The sequence below is a fragment of the Alligator mississippiensis genome, chromosome 4 (genome assembly GCF_030867095.1).
Source record: "Alligator mississippiensis isolate rAllMis1 chromosome 4, rAllMis1, whole genome shotgun sequence".
NCBI lineage: Eukaryota > Metazoa > Chordata > Crocodylia > Alligatoridae > Alligator > Alligator mississippiensis.
Genome location: NC_081827.1, coordinates 22065569 through 22084776, shown reverse-complemented (window position 1 = coordinate 22084776; position 19208 = coordinate 22065569). Strand labels below are relative to the sequence as shown.

Below are 19208 nucleotides of genomic sequence, written 5' to 3'. Positions count from 1 at the left end.
CTGTGCTGTCGCACACTGCACACGCCCCCGCACACGGCACACACTGCACATGCAGACATTACCCATGCTGCTGATTTGTAGAGGGGGAGCGGGGGAGGGTTGACACCAGGAGATCACAGTGCCAATAAAAAACAGCATTAGAAAAAAGCAGAGTGGCACACGTGGCAGCAGCGTGCACTGCTAAAACCAGAGCCTGGCCAGCCAGAGCCACACTCCAGTTGCTGGACAGGCTCCCTGATGCCGGATCATCACTGCTGGAGCCTCAGGACCCAAAGTAAGGCTGCTAGTGCCAGACTAGGTGCTGGCCCCATCCTCCGTTACCCCAGCTGGTCAACTTGTCACACACCAGAGCACGCACGTGCAACTATGTGCCATTGCTATTTGTCTCTGATGAAATACACGTGCACACTTGTCTGGATGCATCCAGTGTGTCTGTTTCTATTACAACCAACCCTGTGCTTTCTTCCATTGCATCCTTTTGCTGAGCCACAAAGACATGCCTCTTCCTGAAGACCCACTTTCCTATGCTGCATACAAGAAACTAGATTAGTCATCTCATGAATGAACTGTCCTTATAGAGGGAGCCAAATGATGGACAGAAGAGACTCAGGGACACTGGAGCTAAAACTGGGAATTGGTAGTTCTCTAAGAGCTACTGAAATAAGAGTTAGAAGTTATACAGTATCTGAAATAAGTCAAGCCCAAATATGCTTTCACTTACGCTAGCATAATTTCATTTGACATTAATAGCAGTGACAGTTTCACCAGCATAACTGAGAGCAGAACTTAACAGGCTGTAATATAACAAGTAAAGAGAGCAGTATCATTTTTAATTATTTTTTTTTCCTGTGGAAATGACCCACTGACATGAAAATCATGGGCTTATATTTAATGACACTCTTTAAGACCACTGAGAAGCAGAGAAAAAGGGTTCCGCTCATGTGCACATACCCCATTTCTGCATAGAGTTCCTGGCATGCAGCATCATCAATTCCTGCAGAGGAAGTAGTTGTCAAAATATCACCCATACGAACCAGGAGCTTTGATAGATTTTGAACTGAGGTGAATAAAGGCAAGGATGGCATAAGGGACAGGAAAAAAAAGAAAATGAATTTAACTGCCAGTATTTGCTTAGGTCAACAACATCATATTTTTAAAGAAGACCAGACTAATAGTTTTGAAGTATCACTTTCCAATGTATAATGAATCTTTTTTTTTCGAACCTAGGAAAAAATCTTAATGTACCATATATTTTTTTTCCAGAGAATATATATGTACATTATTGATGCAGTACTTGATAGTTCAACAGCAATGCACTGAATCATTCATGTTTTCTACTAAAGACACAGACCTGTTACTTTAGCAGCAAAATGAAAAAGAAAATCAATTTAATTAGTGGGTCACATAAAAATATTACTTTTTATGTATGAACGGAAATTAGATTTCAGTTTTCACATTTAAAAAGGCAATATACATGGATATACAGGAAGAAATTACGTCAAGGTTAAAATGTATTCACACAATAATTCCATGATTATAAAAACGCTCTTTCTTAAACATTGAAATAGCCAAAGAATTTCTTTTAAAAACTCTTCAGATTACCTAACTGAAAGAATAATAGAATAATAGGGGGAAAAATATTCTACGAAAATATTAACCTCTTTCACATTGACGTATATCAAAACTGGAAGATCTACATGCAACATAACATACAGAAGATTTTGTTTTGGAAGTTCAAAAAATAATGCTAATGGTTTTATAGAGAAATTTGTTATGGGTTCTTAAACACTAGTCACAATTGTAACCTCAGGTTCAGGCTATCCCTAAGCCTGTGACTGCTGCCCATGGGCAAATCTAGGATTTTGAAAAAGAAGGGGAAAGAGGACAGGTAGGAGGAGAGTGTAGCATATTACCACCTATAACACGCCACATATATTCTTCTCCAGTTAAAGAGAAACTAGAAGCTTTATTAATATGCTAATTACGCTACAATCCCCAGTTTAAGATCAAAGCGCAAACAAATATAACTATTGGAACGTGCATTAATTTGCTAGATTATATATAAAAGTTTAAAAACAACAAACACAACAAACAAGGCAAAATTAATCAAAAGAGTTTGTCATTACTCCTGTAGTCATTATTCCTGTCATAGCAGCTTACTGCTATATCAGAGGAGTGCATCAGGAACTCAGTGAACAAGTGTTCACTAGGGCATCCCTGGGGAAGACTGGGACCAATGGATGCAAACTCCTGGAAGGCCACTTCAGGCTTAATACCAGGAAAAACTCCTTCACAGTCAGGGTGTCCAGATTGTGGAATAAACTCCCTCCAGAGGTGGCGCAGTCACCTACCCTGGAGGTTTTCAAGAGGAGACTGGACAGTCACCTCACTGGGGTCACTTGACCCCAGTTGTCTTCATGCCTAGAGCGGGGGGGCTGGACCCAATGATTATGCAAGGTCCCTTCCAGCCCCTAACAATTTATGAAAATCTATAAATTATAGTTAAATGTACATCTCTTATTCAGATTCATAAAGCAAAATCTAGCCATCTTGAGCACCTTGACAGTGCCTCCAGTTCTTCACTGTCAGTCATCTCTACACCTGAGTTAATATTACCGCACCTGAGTTAAGGTTTTAGCTAGACCTGAAAACAGTCTGCAGGATTGTGAAACAGAAGAGAGACATTACTCAGAATGGCTAACTGCCACCAAAATTGCAGAAGAAAGGATCGTTTGAATAGTGGAACATCAAAATCATTAAAAAGAAGAGAGGTTTGTTAATACCTGTGGAGTGGAGAAAGACCAGCAGGAACTAGGGAGATGATAATGAGTCGTGAAGTCAATTGAGTCTTTCAGTACTGCCTGAACAGAAATGCCACTGCCCCTTCTAAGCAGCTTGTTTTAAATTTTGGGCAGAGCAAAAATAAAAGGCGGGTGCACTCCCTCCCCTCGGCTCCAATCTGCCCCTGCTATTGTCCCTGGGCAGAGAGAGGTGGCTAGCCGTGTTAATCTGAAGTCAGGCAGGTGCATTTCTACCCTGCCGTCTATGCCTGCTGGTAACTGGGAGGATCTGATGAGGTATAGACGATTCTACACACATGCCCTTTTTTTTTTTATTCTTCCTCTAAAGCAGGGAACGTGGCTCGGAAAACAATAAGATCTGCAGGCTGGATCCAGCTCACAAAACCTCTCTACCCAGCCTGCCAGGCCACTGGAAGTTGGAGATCATGACCTGCCACAGAATTCAAGACCCTTCAGCCCCACTGGTCAGCAGTGGCATGGCTCACCACCATGGCTTCCCCTCAAACTCTCTGCCCCTGCTGGACCCCCAGACACCTTGCACCCCAGGACTCCTGCTGAAGCCAGATCCCTTGCGCATAGAGGCATAGTGAGCTCCTTCAGTGGCTGGGGCAGGCTGTGGGGAGGGAAGTATGCAGACCACCAGAGAGCAGTGGCAGGGAAGAGGGCAGAGTTTTACCTGCCCCTGCTCTCTGCACTCAGGCCGCTGCAGTAATAAGATGGACTTGGGCTGATTCCTCTAGGGAACAAACTCACTGCATACCAGCTGCACCAGCCCCAGTGTGGGTTCCTGGAAGCTGCCCCCAATGCCCTGTTCACTCCCCCTCCCTGCCCACATATGCTACTGGGTCCAGGGCTGCAACTACCATGACAAAGACTCCCTCTCCTGGGGGAGATGCAATTCTGCTTGCCCCCCTGCCCCCAGTTACATTACTGGGAAAGTGGCTGTGCCTGCCTGGCTCCTATGGCTATGCAGCATGGGGCTATTCCTGCCATAGAAACACTTCCTGGGATGGAGAGGGGTGCAATGCAGGAGCCCCCTCTAAGAAGGTGCCCAAGACTGGTGCTCTGCTTAATCAAACTAGTTATGCTACTGCCTCCTGTCACCAGCAGATCCCTGATCTCAGACCCACTGCTACCTCTGGACCCACTGCCACCACCTCAGAACCCACCTTTGCTATATCCTTTGCCACAGCTACCAGTCGCCACTGCTGCGGTGGCCACAGAAGCTTCCCCATACCTCAGGCTCAATCCAGCCCACAAGGATCCCAATGGCTCCAATCTGGCCTCAGGCCTGGGTGAGTTTGAAATCCCTTCTCTAAAGTATCTGCTACTTCCTGGTATTAGAGATAGGTCTATTTGTTACACGGTGATAGTGGGCCTAGGTCCCCCAGGAACAACCCCCACTTAGTGGTTAAAGAGAAGTTACTAAATGTATAACAATTAAATTCTTGGTATAAAGGATGATGAAGCAAGAACAGGAGTGCAGGTTGCAGGTTAATAACTATGATGTCAAGGGAGCAGAGAACTCCAGCTTGCAGACACTGCTCCTTAAACATATCTAAGGAGACTGTGGATATTGTCCAGTGAAACTCTGTCCAGAGATATGCACAGACATGGAAAAACAAGACAGTCCTACAGTCACCCGTGTTCCCCCCTACCAGCACCTCCTTCCTGGTCTGTTAGATAAGATATCCTGACCACAGCCAAGAGGAGAATGAGCTGGAACTTTGTGGGGCCATGGATGGGGTGCACATAAAATAAAAGATGTCGGGAAAAGTGCAGCCAGAACCCCAATAAGAGGGTCTTGCAGAGCCAGCACAGGTCTGGGGCTGGTACACTCAAGTTTAGCATGAACCAGGTGGATCTTTGGTCTCACTTAATACAGCAGACAAAGACATAAAAAAATCTGACCTTTTCTATTACATATAATAGCTTTTAACAACTAAAGCCATGATTTAGAAAGTATTCAAAACATACTTAAGTCCATCCCTCATAAGCAAAGCACTTTGGCCCTGTGTAGATGAAATGAGAGGCATGTGTGCACAACACTTTAAAGAGTGCTAAATGCTTTTGCACCGCTTTAATGTTGTTGGTGGTTGCATGCCTTGGTGTCATATTGCACATTAATTCTAGCCGCTGTAGGAAATTCGATGGCATAATGCGCCTTAAATGACTTGGGGCACAGCAAATTAAAACTCCTTTGAGGAGTTTTAGTTTGCTGCCCTACAGCCGTGGAGCAAAGCAGCAGGCTCCATGCAGCTGCACGGCTCTGCAGGAAGGCCTGCAGGCAGCCTGGCAGCAGCCCGGGAAAGCAGCTTCACCCAAGAAAAGTGGCGAGTCTGATCTTTTCTTTCCCACCCCCCCTGGAGCCTGTCTGCCTGCCTGAGCTGCGTGGCGGCCTGGTGTTTCCCTCTGCAGCTATGATGCCCCCTGGGACATCCCAAGCTGGATGCCTGCAGGGAGGTGCCACCTGGCAGGGGAGCACTGCTGCCACCGTGGGAAGCACCAACCCTTCCCATCCCCGCCACAGCGCAGGGACCACTCTGCCTGTTGGCAGCTCACTCTCCCCTCCACACTGGACAGGCAGGTAAGTCAGCAGGGTGCATGTAGGACATGGGGGTTTGATCAGCCCTAAGTTGAAGCGGTGTTTTTTAAAACCCACTGCTTCAATTTAGGGCCCCTGTTTCATCTCCACATGCCCTTTAACACATACTCAACTTTATGCAGGTGATTAAGTCCGAACTACAACTAGATTTTAAGCTGTATTTTAACTATCAATATGTTAGTTAAGGAGCAAAATGGAAGACAAAAAAAATTCATGCCTGTATTAAGCACCGAATGTACTCATTTAATAAAAGCCCAGGTTTAACCAATTAATCGTTTAACTGATAAGCCCAGTGATAACTGGTTATAGCCTATTGTTATCGTTTAGCATGGGGAAGGGTGCAAAGCCACATAGTGCCCCAGCAGGAACTGGAAGGTGGCAGCGCAGGCGGGAGGAAGGGAGGAGCGAGGAGAAGGGTAGAAGAGACTAGACCAACAGCTAGGCTCTGTGGAGGAGCCTGTCATGAGCAACCTGGGCTCTGGGCAGGCCCCTGCCACCCACCATGGAGCCCAGCAGGCAGCAAGGAGGCTGCAAATGGCTGCTCCGGGGTCTATGGAGCCTAGCTACTGGAGGGGGGTTGCTGTATCAATTAATCATTTTACTGTTGTAATTACAACAGGTTAAACAGATATTTTTTTAAATCAGTATTTATGCCCATTGTGTGTGTGTGTGTATTTATTTATATATATAGAAATACATATTTTTGCAAAATAAGTCCCTGTGGTAGGTTCCCTCAGCATGTTTGCCCAATATGGGCCATGTACTTTACAGTCATGCTCAGTGTTGGCTGCATGTAATCAACTTCATAGTTGGTTTCCATTACTGAGCACATGCTGCTTTTAGACGCAGTTCACGGATAACCGATACATTTAATGCAGTTTCCTTGTATGCAAATGTAAGACAAGGGTCGGGGGAGGGGAGGCTCATCTTGTATTCGAATAAATATGTTATTTTAAATTGCATCTATGTGCCTAGGAATAATTCATTAGCAAGGCCACACTTCATATACATAAACAGTCAAGTTCAAGAAGCAGCGTTTCTTATTTTCTTGTAAAATACTAGGATTATTCCACACATGACAGTCACTCTAGAATCAACATCAAAGAGTCACCTGTCGGACTAGCATGGCAAAGGCAGTTTCAGTAGCCAATGGCACACAAGGAAACGATGTGCCCAGCATGACATCCAGCTACCTTTGACTTCCCAGCCCAAATAGCCCGGTACCCACTTACAAGTGGATAAACTGTGGGTGGCCTTTAGCATGAGTACACAGCCAAAAGCCACATCCAGTTGACCCAGCTGTTAGAAGTTTGTAATTCAGAACAATTACAATATACTGAATTAATAGTTCTGTTACAATTCAAAATCCTTCCTCTGAAAGAAAATTATCTAAAAAATCTATGGGACATTAATCCTATCATAGCCTGTTCTTTTCCTACTGATATGAATGGGAGTTTCGCCATTCACTTAAGTGAAGCCAGGATTTTACTGAATATATTTTTAATGGAATTGCTGTGGTTCTTCTATCAAAGTCATAATGGGGGGAGGGGCTTCCACAAAAAGCAGCCTCCAAGAAATGCTTACAGTACAGATTGTTAATAGGATTAATCATGATGGTAGCTATTACACTAAAGTATTCCTTATGTTATTTCTACTATATCAAGCCCAGACAGTAATGAGGTACATTACAATCCTTACGAATTGAGTACCACCCCTCTTTATTCAATATAACATCCCATGACTGCTCACTGGTTTCCCATGACTGGTCTGCTGATGATATGTAGCGACTGTGAATGAATGTGACCATGTCTTTTGTGTTAACACTTGATTCCCAGCTTGTATAGTAGTAAAATATCTTTGGTCTTTTTGGACCAAAAGTATTTAATCTCATAATGCGATAAAAGCTTGGCTTTTTAAATATTTCAGAACTGGGTGTATCACAGTAAGCACAACACAGAATCATAGAAAAGCAAGACTGGAAGGGACTGTAGGAGATCATCTAGTCCAGCCCCTTCCACCTACTCCCCACTCATGGAAGGATACTGTCTGCTCAAAGCAGGATAGCAAGAAGAGGTCATTCACTGTAAATCAGTACAGTATTGCTGCCTTTCTGTAATTTCAAGAAAAAAAGGTAAGCTACTTCTTGTCAAACTGAATTAGCCACATATTGATGTAATCCAACAGTGAATTTTGATTGCTGAATTATGAAAACTTTCAAACAACAGAAATGCTCCAAGACACGTAAGTATTATATTAAAAATAGGAAGCTCTACCCTCATATCCCTCACTCTGATTTCACTCTAAGACAGCACTTACTCTGAAAGAGAAGCCAGAGTCACATGGTCCATTCAAGGTCATGCGATTTTAATTAAATGTGTGCAGTGAAAAATTTAGAGAGTTACCATTGATAAATTATGCAGAAATTATGATAATGGTCTCATTAACCTTGTTCCAGCACACTAAAAGTGTTTTATAATTAAAAGAGAACAAAATTATAAAAATATATAAGGAATGTTATTGTCCATCTTTTTTTCTCAGTATACTGTTGAAAAATACTGTTGGAAAAAGTAATCTTTTAATTGAAAGCAATCTTAATATATAATGCTCATGCTCTTTAACCAAGAAGTACTGATATTAAACCAAATTGCATTGCATGGTATAATATAGACAACAAGGACCGTTTTAGTAAAGAGGCCAAAACTTGTAAGTCACTCCGTTTGGCAGAACTGTCTGATAAAGAGGATGGTATAGAACAGGGAATGACCTTGGAGAAAGATTTCCAACTGGAAAGTCACTCTTAGACCAGGGATCTGGGTAGGCAGTTGAAACTTCAAAGCATATGAAGTTATCCATCTTGTGTGTATAGGAGTCACTCCTAAATGTAGCACATGGATAGACTGCAGCGAAACTCTCAATGAGCACAATCGATCTAGAACCCAGAACTCAGCTTCTGTATCCCAAGAAACTGGAGCCCCGACTAATGTCCCCAGCTCATGTATTGAGAGAGACAGTTATAAATGGCACACAAACTAGTAGCTTGCTTATGGCCATTTCAACCCCCCCTCCCCCCCCACAAAGTTTTAAGAACAGAAAACTGTTTCATATTCTCTTATGAAACATTAACTGAAAGCAAATGAACACTGAAATGAATACAGAGAATTGTTCCTATTCTGTAAAGAAGGAGACAACAGTATTTTCAGTCAGGGGGAAAAAAAAACCAAAAACATGTTTACTTACACCATTATCTTTTTGACCCTTAGCATCATTGAGAAATACTCCCCCCTTCCTGAAATCACTACAAACCAGTCAAGATAAACCCAAGTCACATTAAGCAGCTGAAACAGTGTGGCAGGTTTGCCAGCATTCAGGTGCCCAGAGCTGACCATATGCACTTTAACAAGGGAGAAGTGATTCAGCTCTTTTCCCATTCTGATCTTCACTGACTGCATAAAATATTACATCACCGTACTTCTGTCCATCAAGACGTGACCTATTGCTTTGCTGTACTCTTCAGCTAACCCATGTGCTAATGTAACGTACCAATTAACAAATCCCAGAGCAGGTCAACTGTTTGGAGATACGAGTTCATAGAGGTAACTGAAGATACTAGTAGGTCCTGACTCACATGAGGAGTCTTTCCATTGCCTTTAGGAGCCACTTTAGTGAGCCCAGGGATCTGCATAGCTTTTCATAACTCAAAGATTTCATGGAAACCATTGTAAAAAAATAAGCTAGTGATTAGAAGGATAAGGCTGGGTATATTGGAGAAATCTCTAGGCATCCACTGGAGCTCTCAGTAATGCCTCCAAAGGCATATCTGTTAGAATACAAATGTCCTTTGACATAGTACGAGGCATCTTTCCACTACAGTATTAATACAGATTTGAAATGCCCCATGTTAAAAATATACAGAGGCTAGGACCAGACATTACATTTGTCCCAGGACCTGTGTTTGTCCCAGGACATAAATTTTCTGAGCCTGGTATGCCCACACATTGCCTTTCCAAGCAGGATTTAGCCAGCCACTGGAAGCATCGCCGCTGTTCTGCCATCAGTTAAAGGAAGCAGTCTCTGGACAACCATTCAGACACTTCACAATGTGGCAGGACAAACTTCTTCTCCTCCGAACCTTTCTTAGGCTTTGACCTCAGATGACAGGCACAAACTCCCGAACGGTCACACTTTGTCCGGGGAGAAGATAGCTTCTCTGGGGACGACCGCGAGGTCTGTTTGGAGCCAGCATCAAATCTTTGCTCCTCAAGCCAGCCCACAAGAGCTTCTCCAGCTGCAGGAGCCTTCCCTGTGACACCTCTCACATGAAGATGTGTGTGTGTGTGGGGGGGGGGGGGTCCATTACATCCACACCCGCACACCCCAGGACCACCACCCCCCTCCCAATACGCACATCTTTTCCCAACTCTTGGAGTTGGTCTAAATAAAAGACATCACATTTACCCCTTGTCTGCTGGCATCTGAACACTATAGTGTTGTGGCTGGGAAATGCTGCCATGCCTTGCTTCAACACGCAGGGCTTTCTCTAAACTTGCTGGGTGGTGTGTGTGTGCCTGTGAGTGAGTGTGGGTGTGTGTGTGTGTGTGTGTGCGCCCGCGTGAGTGAGAGTCTGTGTGAGAGTGCGCGGAGCGGGGCGGCAGCCCAGGGGGGCTCCTGCATCCTCTCCCCCATCCCTCCCTCAGCCGGGCGAGCCGAAGTTTGTCCCCGCGTCGGCCCCGCGTACCTTGCTTGACACACTTGAGGCGCAGCGGGTCCTTGCAGTGCTTGATGACGGCCAGCACGTCCCGCAGCGTGAGCCCGGCCACGGGGGTCTCGTTGACCTCCAGCAGCAGCTCCTCGGGCACCAGGCGGCTGCCGCCGCCCTCGTAGGCCACCTGGCCCGGCCGCACGTCGCCCAGGTAGGGGAACTGCCCGTTCTCGGCGCCGCCGCGCAGCTCGAAGCCCAGCTGCCCCTCGGGGCTCCTGCCCAGCACGATCTCGTGCACGCGGCTGGTCCAGTGGCTTTTCTTCTTCAAGCCCTTGGACATGGCAGTGCGGGGCGCGGGGCAGGGGCGACCCTGCGGGCTGCAGCCTCCCTCCCGGCCGGCCGGGGCTCGGCTCAGCGGCTGCCCATGGCCGCGGGGCGCAGCCGGAGCAGGAGGAGGGATGCCCGGGCGCTGCGCTGCAGCCTGACCCGGTAGTGAAGACGGAGAGGGAGGCTGGCTGGCTGGCGAGGCGCGGGGAAGGCGGGGAGCGCCGGGCGGGGAGGGGAGGCGCACATCGCCGCTGCCCCGCGGCTCCGGGCCGCCCCCCGCGGGGAGCCGCGCCGCCCTGCCCGGCCCGCCCGCCCGCCCCGGGGACCCGGCCCTGCCCCGCGCCGCGCCGCGCCGCGCCGCGCCCGACCCCCTGCGCCGCGCACCGAAGCCTGCGGGGTGGGAGCCGCTGCCGAGTCCGTCGTGTCCCTGGCAGGCGTGAAGCTGAGCTCTTTTATTAAAATACTTGCAAACGTTTTTTCCTAGCAAGCTTTCGGGTTTAAAAAGCCTTCGTGGGGCTGATGGGCACTGGCTACACGTGCGCCCCCTGAGCTTGGCGGGACACCCCCAAGCCACCCCCTCCCCAGGCGTCAACACTGCCGCCCGCGTCTGTGGGCAGTCCCTGATTGCCACTGGTCCCTGCTGCTGGTGCCACAAGCCACCCCCAGCCCTTCGCCACTGACACCGCCAGTGGTATCTGTGGGCAGTGCCCAATCGCCGCTGGCTGCCACCAACACTGCTGGTGCCACAAGCCACCCCCAGCCCCTTGCCCCAGACACCACCGGTGTCATCTGTGGGCAGTCCCTGATCACCGCTAATGGTGTCTGTGGCTGGTGGCCAACTGCTGGTCAGCGCTCGTCCTCCCCCAACCCCACCGCCAACACCACCACGGCTGCCTGTGGGAGCTCCCTGCTTGCCCCGCTTGCCCCGCCACCGACAGCACTGTGGATGCCTGCAGGAGCTTGCCGACGATGACATGCCCCTGCCACCGATGCCTGCAGGCGGTCACTGTGCCCCCCCAGCCTGCAGAGGCACGCGTTGTTTGTGAGGCGGAGGAAGCATCTGCAGTTGGTGTGTGCGCTCTTCCTTCATGGAATTAATGCCTGTGAGAAGGTTGAGGCTCTTACTCCTCTCCCGCCACCCCATGGGCAGGAAAGACAGAGGCCAGGGCAGGCTCTCAGCAGCCAAAGTCAAGGGCAAAAAGGGGACGGGGCAGTGGAGAAGCTGCCTCCTGCAGCAGTCCTGTCTCCTGTGGCTTGCTGGTCTATATAGTCCCATGTCCTTATTCTCAGCAGCCTGCCCCTGGGGGAATGGGGGTAGTGGGAGCCTGGCCCGAGGGGTTGGGGTGTCATTGTGGAGGCCTGGGGTCAGTTCCCTGCTTTGCTGCAGGATTCCTGGGGCAAGTCCCCATGGGGATTCTTGAAGGCTCAGATCAAATGTAGTCTACGCTTGCCTGGCAAGGGAAACACCATGAGAGGCAGTCTTCCTAGCGGCACCGGGGAAGACCGCTCTCCTGGCACAGGGATAGTACCGGCCAAGGTAATGTATAGTAAACCTCTCACTTAGCTACTGGAGTGGGAAGGTCTTGGTTTTAAGCCCACTTTATGGAAATGGGAGACTCCTCCCTGGCTTGCCCCTGGGGCCTTACAGCTGAGGGCAAACAAAACTTGGGAGCATCCGAACCCCAAGCCTCTGCGCTTGGGCCTGCAAGTAGGATGCCTGCTGAATGTTTGGAAACATCTGAAGCCCCAGATGGGGGTGGAGGATATTTGCCGGTAGTTTGTCTGGATTGGATTTGGAATTTATTTTGGCTAAATTGGCTTAGTATATGGAAAATTAAAAAAAAAAAAAAAAAAAGTCCCTGTGGGGATTCCTTACTTACACACTTAGAGTCACAGAAAAGGAGGTTTGGAAAGGACCTCAGGAGGTCATAATACAGAACATGAAAGGCCTCAGTCCTGGTGTGTTTCTCACGGGCAGACTCCTGTATCCATGGGATTCTGCATGAATGCAGGGATGCTGCTATCCAAGGTGTAATTACTGCGGGTGCTGGCATACCTGAGCTAACTTTAGCTGGGTAGGATATGAATAGCAATATAGCCGTAGCATTTAGTTAGGATTATACCATGGCATTTTGTCAGACTGGGCTTTGTAGCCTACCCTGAATCCCATGCTGTCATAGCTACGGCATTTTTAGTGCTAGAGCCAGCTGGTTTCAAGCTATCTTAGATATGTGGACATGGACTTCAGTCACTTTTAGGTTACAGTAGAGAGACCATTAGTGCTTGGTAAAATGGGGATAATATCCATCTAGAAAGTTGCACACTGAGGATAGATGTATTAAAGACTGGGCTGCTCAAATAGTTCTGTAACGGAAGCCATACAGATCTAATGGATGGGATGCTCTGAGGGATCCATGAATGGACTGGTAGATGCAGTTACGAAACAGGAAAGTTTAGGTCTAGGCAAGTAAGAAAAAACGTGACAACTATGAATTCATCTATTACTGTTAATTAACATTGGATCCCTATTAATGGATGCAAAGAGAAATATTGTGAATATGTATAGAGCCCTGGGTTGATGACCTGCTCAGTGGTTGGTTAGTGTGACCACAGAGGATCTGATGCTTGCCTCTCACCTGAGTAAAGGTGGCTCATGAGTGATTAGGAGAATGAGGGGATGGGCTGCAAATTTGAGAAGAACAAGGAGAACTAAACAAGGAGAATTGAGAAGAACAAGGAGAAAAATAGGGAAATGAACAGCTGATGAATCCAGATTCACTAGCACCTATCTGTTTTTCGGCACCCACCAGCAACTCTCTGGATGGCCCAAGTTGCCCATCACTGTCTGATCCTGATCTCCCTAACTATTAAAAAACTGTTTGTTTTGGCACCAAACCCTAGCTAATTAAGTTTGGTTATTCCAATATCTCCTTCTCCACAGCTAACAGAATTTCCTCATATGTAAATGTAGAAGCCCATTCCTCCCGTTTATAATCTCTTATAGTAAAATTCCAGCTTCTGAAGAGCTGGGTTTTCTCTGAGAGGGAGCCTTACCAAAGATTAGCAGGAAAACATTTAGGGAGGATTATCTGCCGGCCGAGCCTATCAAAGGAACGGGGAGGGGATCTCGGAATGCATCTACAGGGACATGATTATGTGCAGAATATATGAATGAAAATTAGGGGGAGAACAGGTGTGTAGAATAATTCATGTACTGCTTAGAACTGATAATATACATGTATATTTTTAATATGAATGAAAAATAAACATTTTTCATTGAAATTGTTCACAAAACATTGTTGCCTTTTTTGTCCCACTCCATTGTAGCAACAGGTTGGAGTATGTGAAGTAAAAGGAAGCCCAGAATGACAAGCAAAGACAAAGCTCTGACTCTAAGTTGTTTCCTGCAGACGAAGCCATCCTGATTTTAATGGGACTCCATGTGGGTGCAGAGGTTTGCTTCCAAGGAGCATTATGCAGGATTGGGAGCAAAGTAAGGCCAAGTACAAAGATAAAATGGAAGCATAGAAAACTGGAATAGAAACCCACAGAGAAGATAATGACATTGGATTTGGAGTCTGCCTGATTAAAAGAGCACTAAAAGCTGAGAGATTTTCACAAATAGGGCAGAAAATACAGCAATAGCCTGCTTTCCAATAGACTTCAGTGGGAGTTTCAGGTATTCATATCCTGTGAAATTCAGGCCATAAAACAGGCTAGCACTGAGAAAAGGCAGTAAAAGGGACAGGAGATAAATAGGTTTTCTTTTTCCTGCCCCATCCCTGTATTTTGTTTCCTACCTTGGCATGAAAGTTGTAAGGAAGGGAAAGGAGGTGGAGGGGCTGAGAACAAGTAAGACTATGTCATTCTTTATGTCACCCTCTTTTACACACACCTTGTTGAGTCATCTGCCCTACAAAAATCTTCTGATAGTCTTCAGCTTCTGATAATTAAGAATTAACTTATAAATAACATAATTGTCACTGGAAGACATACAACTGAAAGATTCCAGGGCTACAGTTCATTAAAAGAATTGTTCCTGGAAAAATAGCCTCTTATTGACCATTAGAAACACTTCTACGAGATGAGAAAGGGAGCCTCATTTTATTTTCCAAGTCCGTAAGGCCCTCAATTGCTTTAATTTAGCCCTGTTTATCAGTATTATTCAAGGTTTCCAGTACTAGTTAAAATTAGGCTGACATTAATCATAGGAAACTATTATGCTAAATATCCCGTGGTACAAAATCCTACTTAAGAGAGTCTGTAGTTTAAAGTGTTTCTATTTTAAAACATATCAGCAGCAAAATGAATCTGCATGAGAAGTTCATTTGTAACAGGTACAGTGCCGTAGATGACTATAGTCTAACTTCTGACAGATGGATAGTTGCTAAGCAAGTAGTGTCCAGAGTGGGGTTGGACGTAGGTTACAATACCTTTCCCGTTGTGGGGGAGCAATGTATTGTTCAGCCCACATTGTATTACTCAGTTCTTTATCCCTGCAGAGTAAGCATTGGTTATAGGAAAGGGGGTCCAGTAATCTCCACAGTAGTGTCTTGACACAAAGGCTCTTTACCAATCTGTATAGCAGGAAGAAACAGGCTGTACATAGATTTGAAAGAATGGATAATGTCAAGTGGAATTCACATCATACCACCAGCTGAACATGTTAAGATCATGGTGGAAGTGCATGTGTTATAATCCAAACAGGAGAGTATTATTCTTCTATAGCAGGGGGATCTCTCTGGAGAATTGGTCTCTACGAGTAGGTTCGTGATGGGTTACCCCTGGTATCATAGCCTTACTCTGCACAACTACATAAGAAGGAGTTGCTCTGCCAGGGAGCAGGAAAGTAAGGATAAATCCAGAGATGCGCAGCCAGTTTTGTCTCTCTATCGCAGGGGTTGGCAACGTAAGGCCCACCGACTGATTATGGCCCATGGAGCTGCTGGATCCAGCCTGAGAAACTAGACGGCTTTGCTTGTGGCCACACCTGTGCCTACCCCAGGGCTGGCCAGCTTCCAGCTATGCCCATGCCACTGCCACTTCTCCCTGCCCTCCCAGCTCTGGTCTGAAGCGGGCCAGGGGGTTTCAGCAGCAGCATGTTAGTGGGAGGGGGCTTTGCCTGTGCCCGCACTGGGGCCAGGCAGGTGGGAGCTGCTTCTGCACTGCTGCCACTTCCCTCAGCTGCAGTTTAGGGACAGCTTCCAGCCAGTATGGAGCTATGTCACAGCTGGGCAGCTGCAAACTTCATCTGCATTGCTGCCACTTCCCCCTTCCTGCCACAGCTGTGTCATGGGTGCATCTTCAAGCTGGTGGGGAACTGCGCTGGGGCTGGGCATCTTTCAGCTGTGCCTGCACTACTACAAAGTGGAGGAATAGGGGGAGTGCGGAGAAGCAGTGGACACCGTTTGCAGATGCCTGGTCCCAGTGAAACTCCCCACTGACTAGAACCTGCTCCTGTGCCTGCAGCCAAGGAGCAGGGAGCTGGGAGAAGCATCTTGGAGTCCTAGTGGTCTCCAAGATGAACATGAGTCGTCAGTGTGACGAAACCATCAGAAAAGCCAATGGCACTTTATCATGCATCAGCAGATGCATGACGAATAGGTCCAAGGAGGTGATACTTCCCTTCTATTGGGCGCTAGTCAGACCGCAGTTGGAGTACTACGTGCAATTCTGGGCACCGCACTTCAAGAGGGATTCGGATAACCTGGAGAGGGTCCAGAGAAGGGCCACTTGTATGGTTAAGGGCCTGCAGACCAAGCCCCATGAGGAGAGACTAGAGAACCTGGACCTTTTCAGCCTCCGCAAGAGAAGGTTGAGAGGCGACCTTGTGGCTGCCTATAAGTTCATCACGGGGGCACAGAAGGGAATTGGTGAGGTTTTATTCACCAAGGCGCCCCCGGGGGTTACAAGAAACAATGGCCACAAGCTAGCAGAGAGCAGATTTAGATTGGACATTAGGAAGAACTTCTTCACAGTTAGCGTGGCCAAGGTCTGGAACGGGCTCCCAAGGGAGGTGGTGCTCTCCCCTACCCTAGGGGTCTTCAAGAGGAGGTTAGATAAGTATCTAGCTGGGGTCATCTAGACCCAGCACTCTTTCCTGCTTATGCAGGGGGTCAGACTCGATGATCTATTGAGGTCCCTTCCAACCCTAACATCTATGAATCTATGAATGCTGACACAGCTCCCAGCTGCCTGGCTCTGATATGAGTGCTGGGAAAGACCTCTGATAATGATGCGAGTTAAAGCCACCCAGCCTGCATTGGACCAGAGCTGGGTTGTTCCAGCTTATGACATGTAAAAGGTTACCAGGCTCTGCTCCAAACCCCACAAGATTGAGGAGAAGTCAGCAGAGAGAAACTCAAAGAGATTTTCCTATTAAACCATTCCATTGGGTTTTCCCAGAGGATGGTATGACCACGTCCTGTAGTACAGCAAGACTGCTTTTCATATAGGCTTTCATACAAATGCAAGAAACAAATACAAACACAGAAGGAAGCATATTTAGCAAGCAAAACACAGTTGCAATTTATCATCAGCAAGAGTCTGAGCCTGCAATTACAAAAATGTATATGTATAATAAGCCCATAAGTAAGGGATCATAGGACTGGAGCTTTAGTAATTAAAAATGGGCTTGACACCTGGCAAATTATTTCATTCCTCCTGTCCCATCATGGATTTCATAAAAGGGAACCAAAGGTCAACCTTTTGGGGGGATCTAAATCTTTTGATAGATATTTTTTTCCATCCCCACGTGCTGCCAAACGTTGCTATATTATTAGGCTTCTGGATTAATCTAATTGGCAAAATGCTTCTGTATTGGAAGATGTATTCTCCCTGCAAAAGGAAGGAATACTATCAAGCAACACTTAGGTACGTAGCAGTGAAATCCCATTATGTTGTAAAGAAGGATAGATGTGTGATAAGACATTGGACTTGTAGTCAGATTCAGTTTGGTCTCTTCTGCACCTAAATGAGAACAAGTAGCGCCAGGGGTAAGGCTTAGTGATCATGCCTCTGTAGCCCACTGATAAGTGCAACTGCCTGGGAGTGGGGGGCCCTGTGTTCTGGCATCTCCTGCCTGCATTACACTTTCAAAAGACATTAATTGGCAAGAAGGAGTAACCCTGACAACAGGGGCTGGAACCCAGGGCTTCTTTTCCCAGATAGTGCTATAACCATGAAGCTCTTGTTCACTCTTCTTCTGGCCCCTTTATACTTGCACTCCAGGCTGCCCAGGAGAATGGAGGCAGCCCTCACCTACACCCTTCTTCAGCACGGTGGTTGTGGCACTGTCCTGCTCAATGGAGCTTAGGTGCATTGAGAAACGAGGTCTCCCAATTCCTGCACGAGGGCTCCAATCATAAGGGCCTTGGACAAAGTGGGCATCACCACCACCAGGATGAGCCTATCCTCAATAGTGGGACTAGGTATTGTGAAGTGCAAGTGAAATGAGGTGCCCAGTTTGCAGCATGAGTCAGAAGCCTAAACTCCTGAGAGGGGCTGGAGTTCAGTTACACCTTTGTCCTGAATTTTTCCTCAAGATGCCTCCTGAATTCCCTTATGGAGACACCTACCCCTGTCTGCTCTCTGTGTAGGGAACCTATGCACCTAGGCCTGAATTGCTTTATAGCGGTGCTTCCCCTGGCTGCATATGCCTCACAGTTAAATTGAGCTGCCCACCTGGGCAAGACATCCAAGTACAAAAGAACTTGGATCATTTTCATCTTGGTGGTTCACAAGCCACTTAATTTTCAGTGACATGCAGAATTAAAAACAAGCCATTCAGTTGTTTGCTGCAGTTTTTCCTTCAAAGGGTGCCATTTCTCTGATCAGAGCAGCTCATGACTCCTGTGCAGCAAACTGTCCTGACTTGGTATACCCCCAGATACTTCAGAAACGCTCATCTCCATAACAAGGTTAAGGAACCTACTATATAAGCATCTACTGAACCTATTTAAATCTGGCCCTAGGACTCAGGAGATCTGGTGTGGGTTCCCTTCTCTTCCACAGACTTCCTGTAGACAAGTGTTTTAGGTTCTTTCAGCCTCATTCACCTTATGTAGGAAGGGCAAAATAACATGCCTTCCCCCTTTGTAAATTCTTCAGGGTAATAATAGACAGGATGTGGTCCCATTCTTAGATAAGGTCTATGAATTGAGCCATGCCATTATTAACAATTATTAATAATACTATTCTTTCCACTTATTTCTGGAGTCAGAATTTAAGAAGTCCTGCTACAGAAGGGTGAAAAGCTAAAAGTATTGATCCCAAACCCTCTTTTCCTCAATCCCCTACATCCCAGAAGTTTTGACAGAATGGTATTCACATTAAAACTGTCTCTAATTTTATTTTATTGCAAAGCCAGAAACTGAGTTAAGAGGGAGTTTTTGTGGAGAGGGGAGGGTTTTAAAACTTTAACCAAAACCACTCATTGCTTTGCCCATCCATGGTTTAAATGACTTTTGATTTAATTGTAGGTTTCTAAACCATATAGAAATGTACAGTTGGTTTGAGCTGAAAGTAAAGGAAATGCTCAGCATTCTTAGGCCTTTACATTATTACTGGTAATTGTTCCTCCAAAGGGTTAAGCTGGTCTCTTCTGGATGGGAATAAAACAGTTTAAAAAAAAAAACAACTCATCAAAAAGTACATTTAAACGTTAGGAAGTAAAGGGCAGATTAAAGACAGAAGTTGGTCTAAATAATATGGTTTAAAGTACAATGAACATAAAAGCTATTCCAGAACATATTTTGTTCCCTCCTCATATATTGGT

General features: G+C 46.4%; 1 protein-coding gene across 1 annotated transcript in view; it reads right to left on the bottom strand.

The window, feature by feature from the left end:
* MAGI2 (membrane associated guanylate kinase, WW and PDZ domain containing 2) overlaps positions 1-10664 on the bottom strand; it is a 1249850-nt gene extending 1239186 nt beyond the window's left edge. The window contains exon 1 of the mRNA XM_019487511.2: positions 10142-10664. Within this exon, the coding sequence (XP_019343056.1) occupies positions 10142-10445 (304 nt within the window). The 5' untranslated portion in view covers positions 10446-10664. The remainder of the gene's footprint in view (positions 1-10141) is intronic.
* Between the last annotated feature and the right edge of the window lie 8544 nt (positions 10665-19208).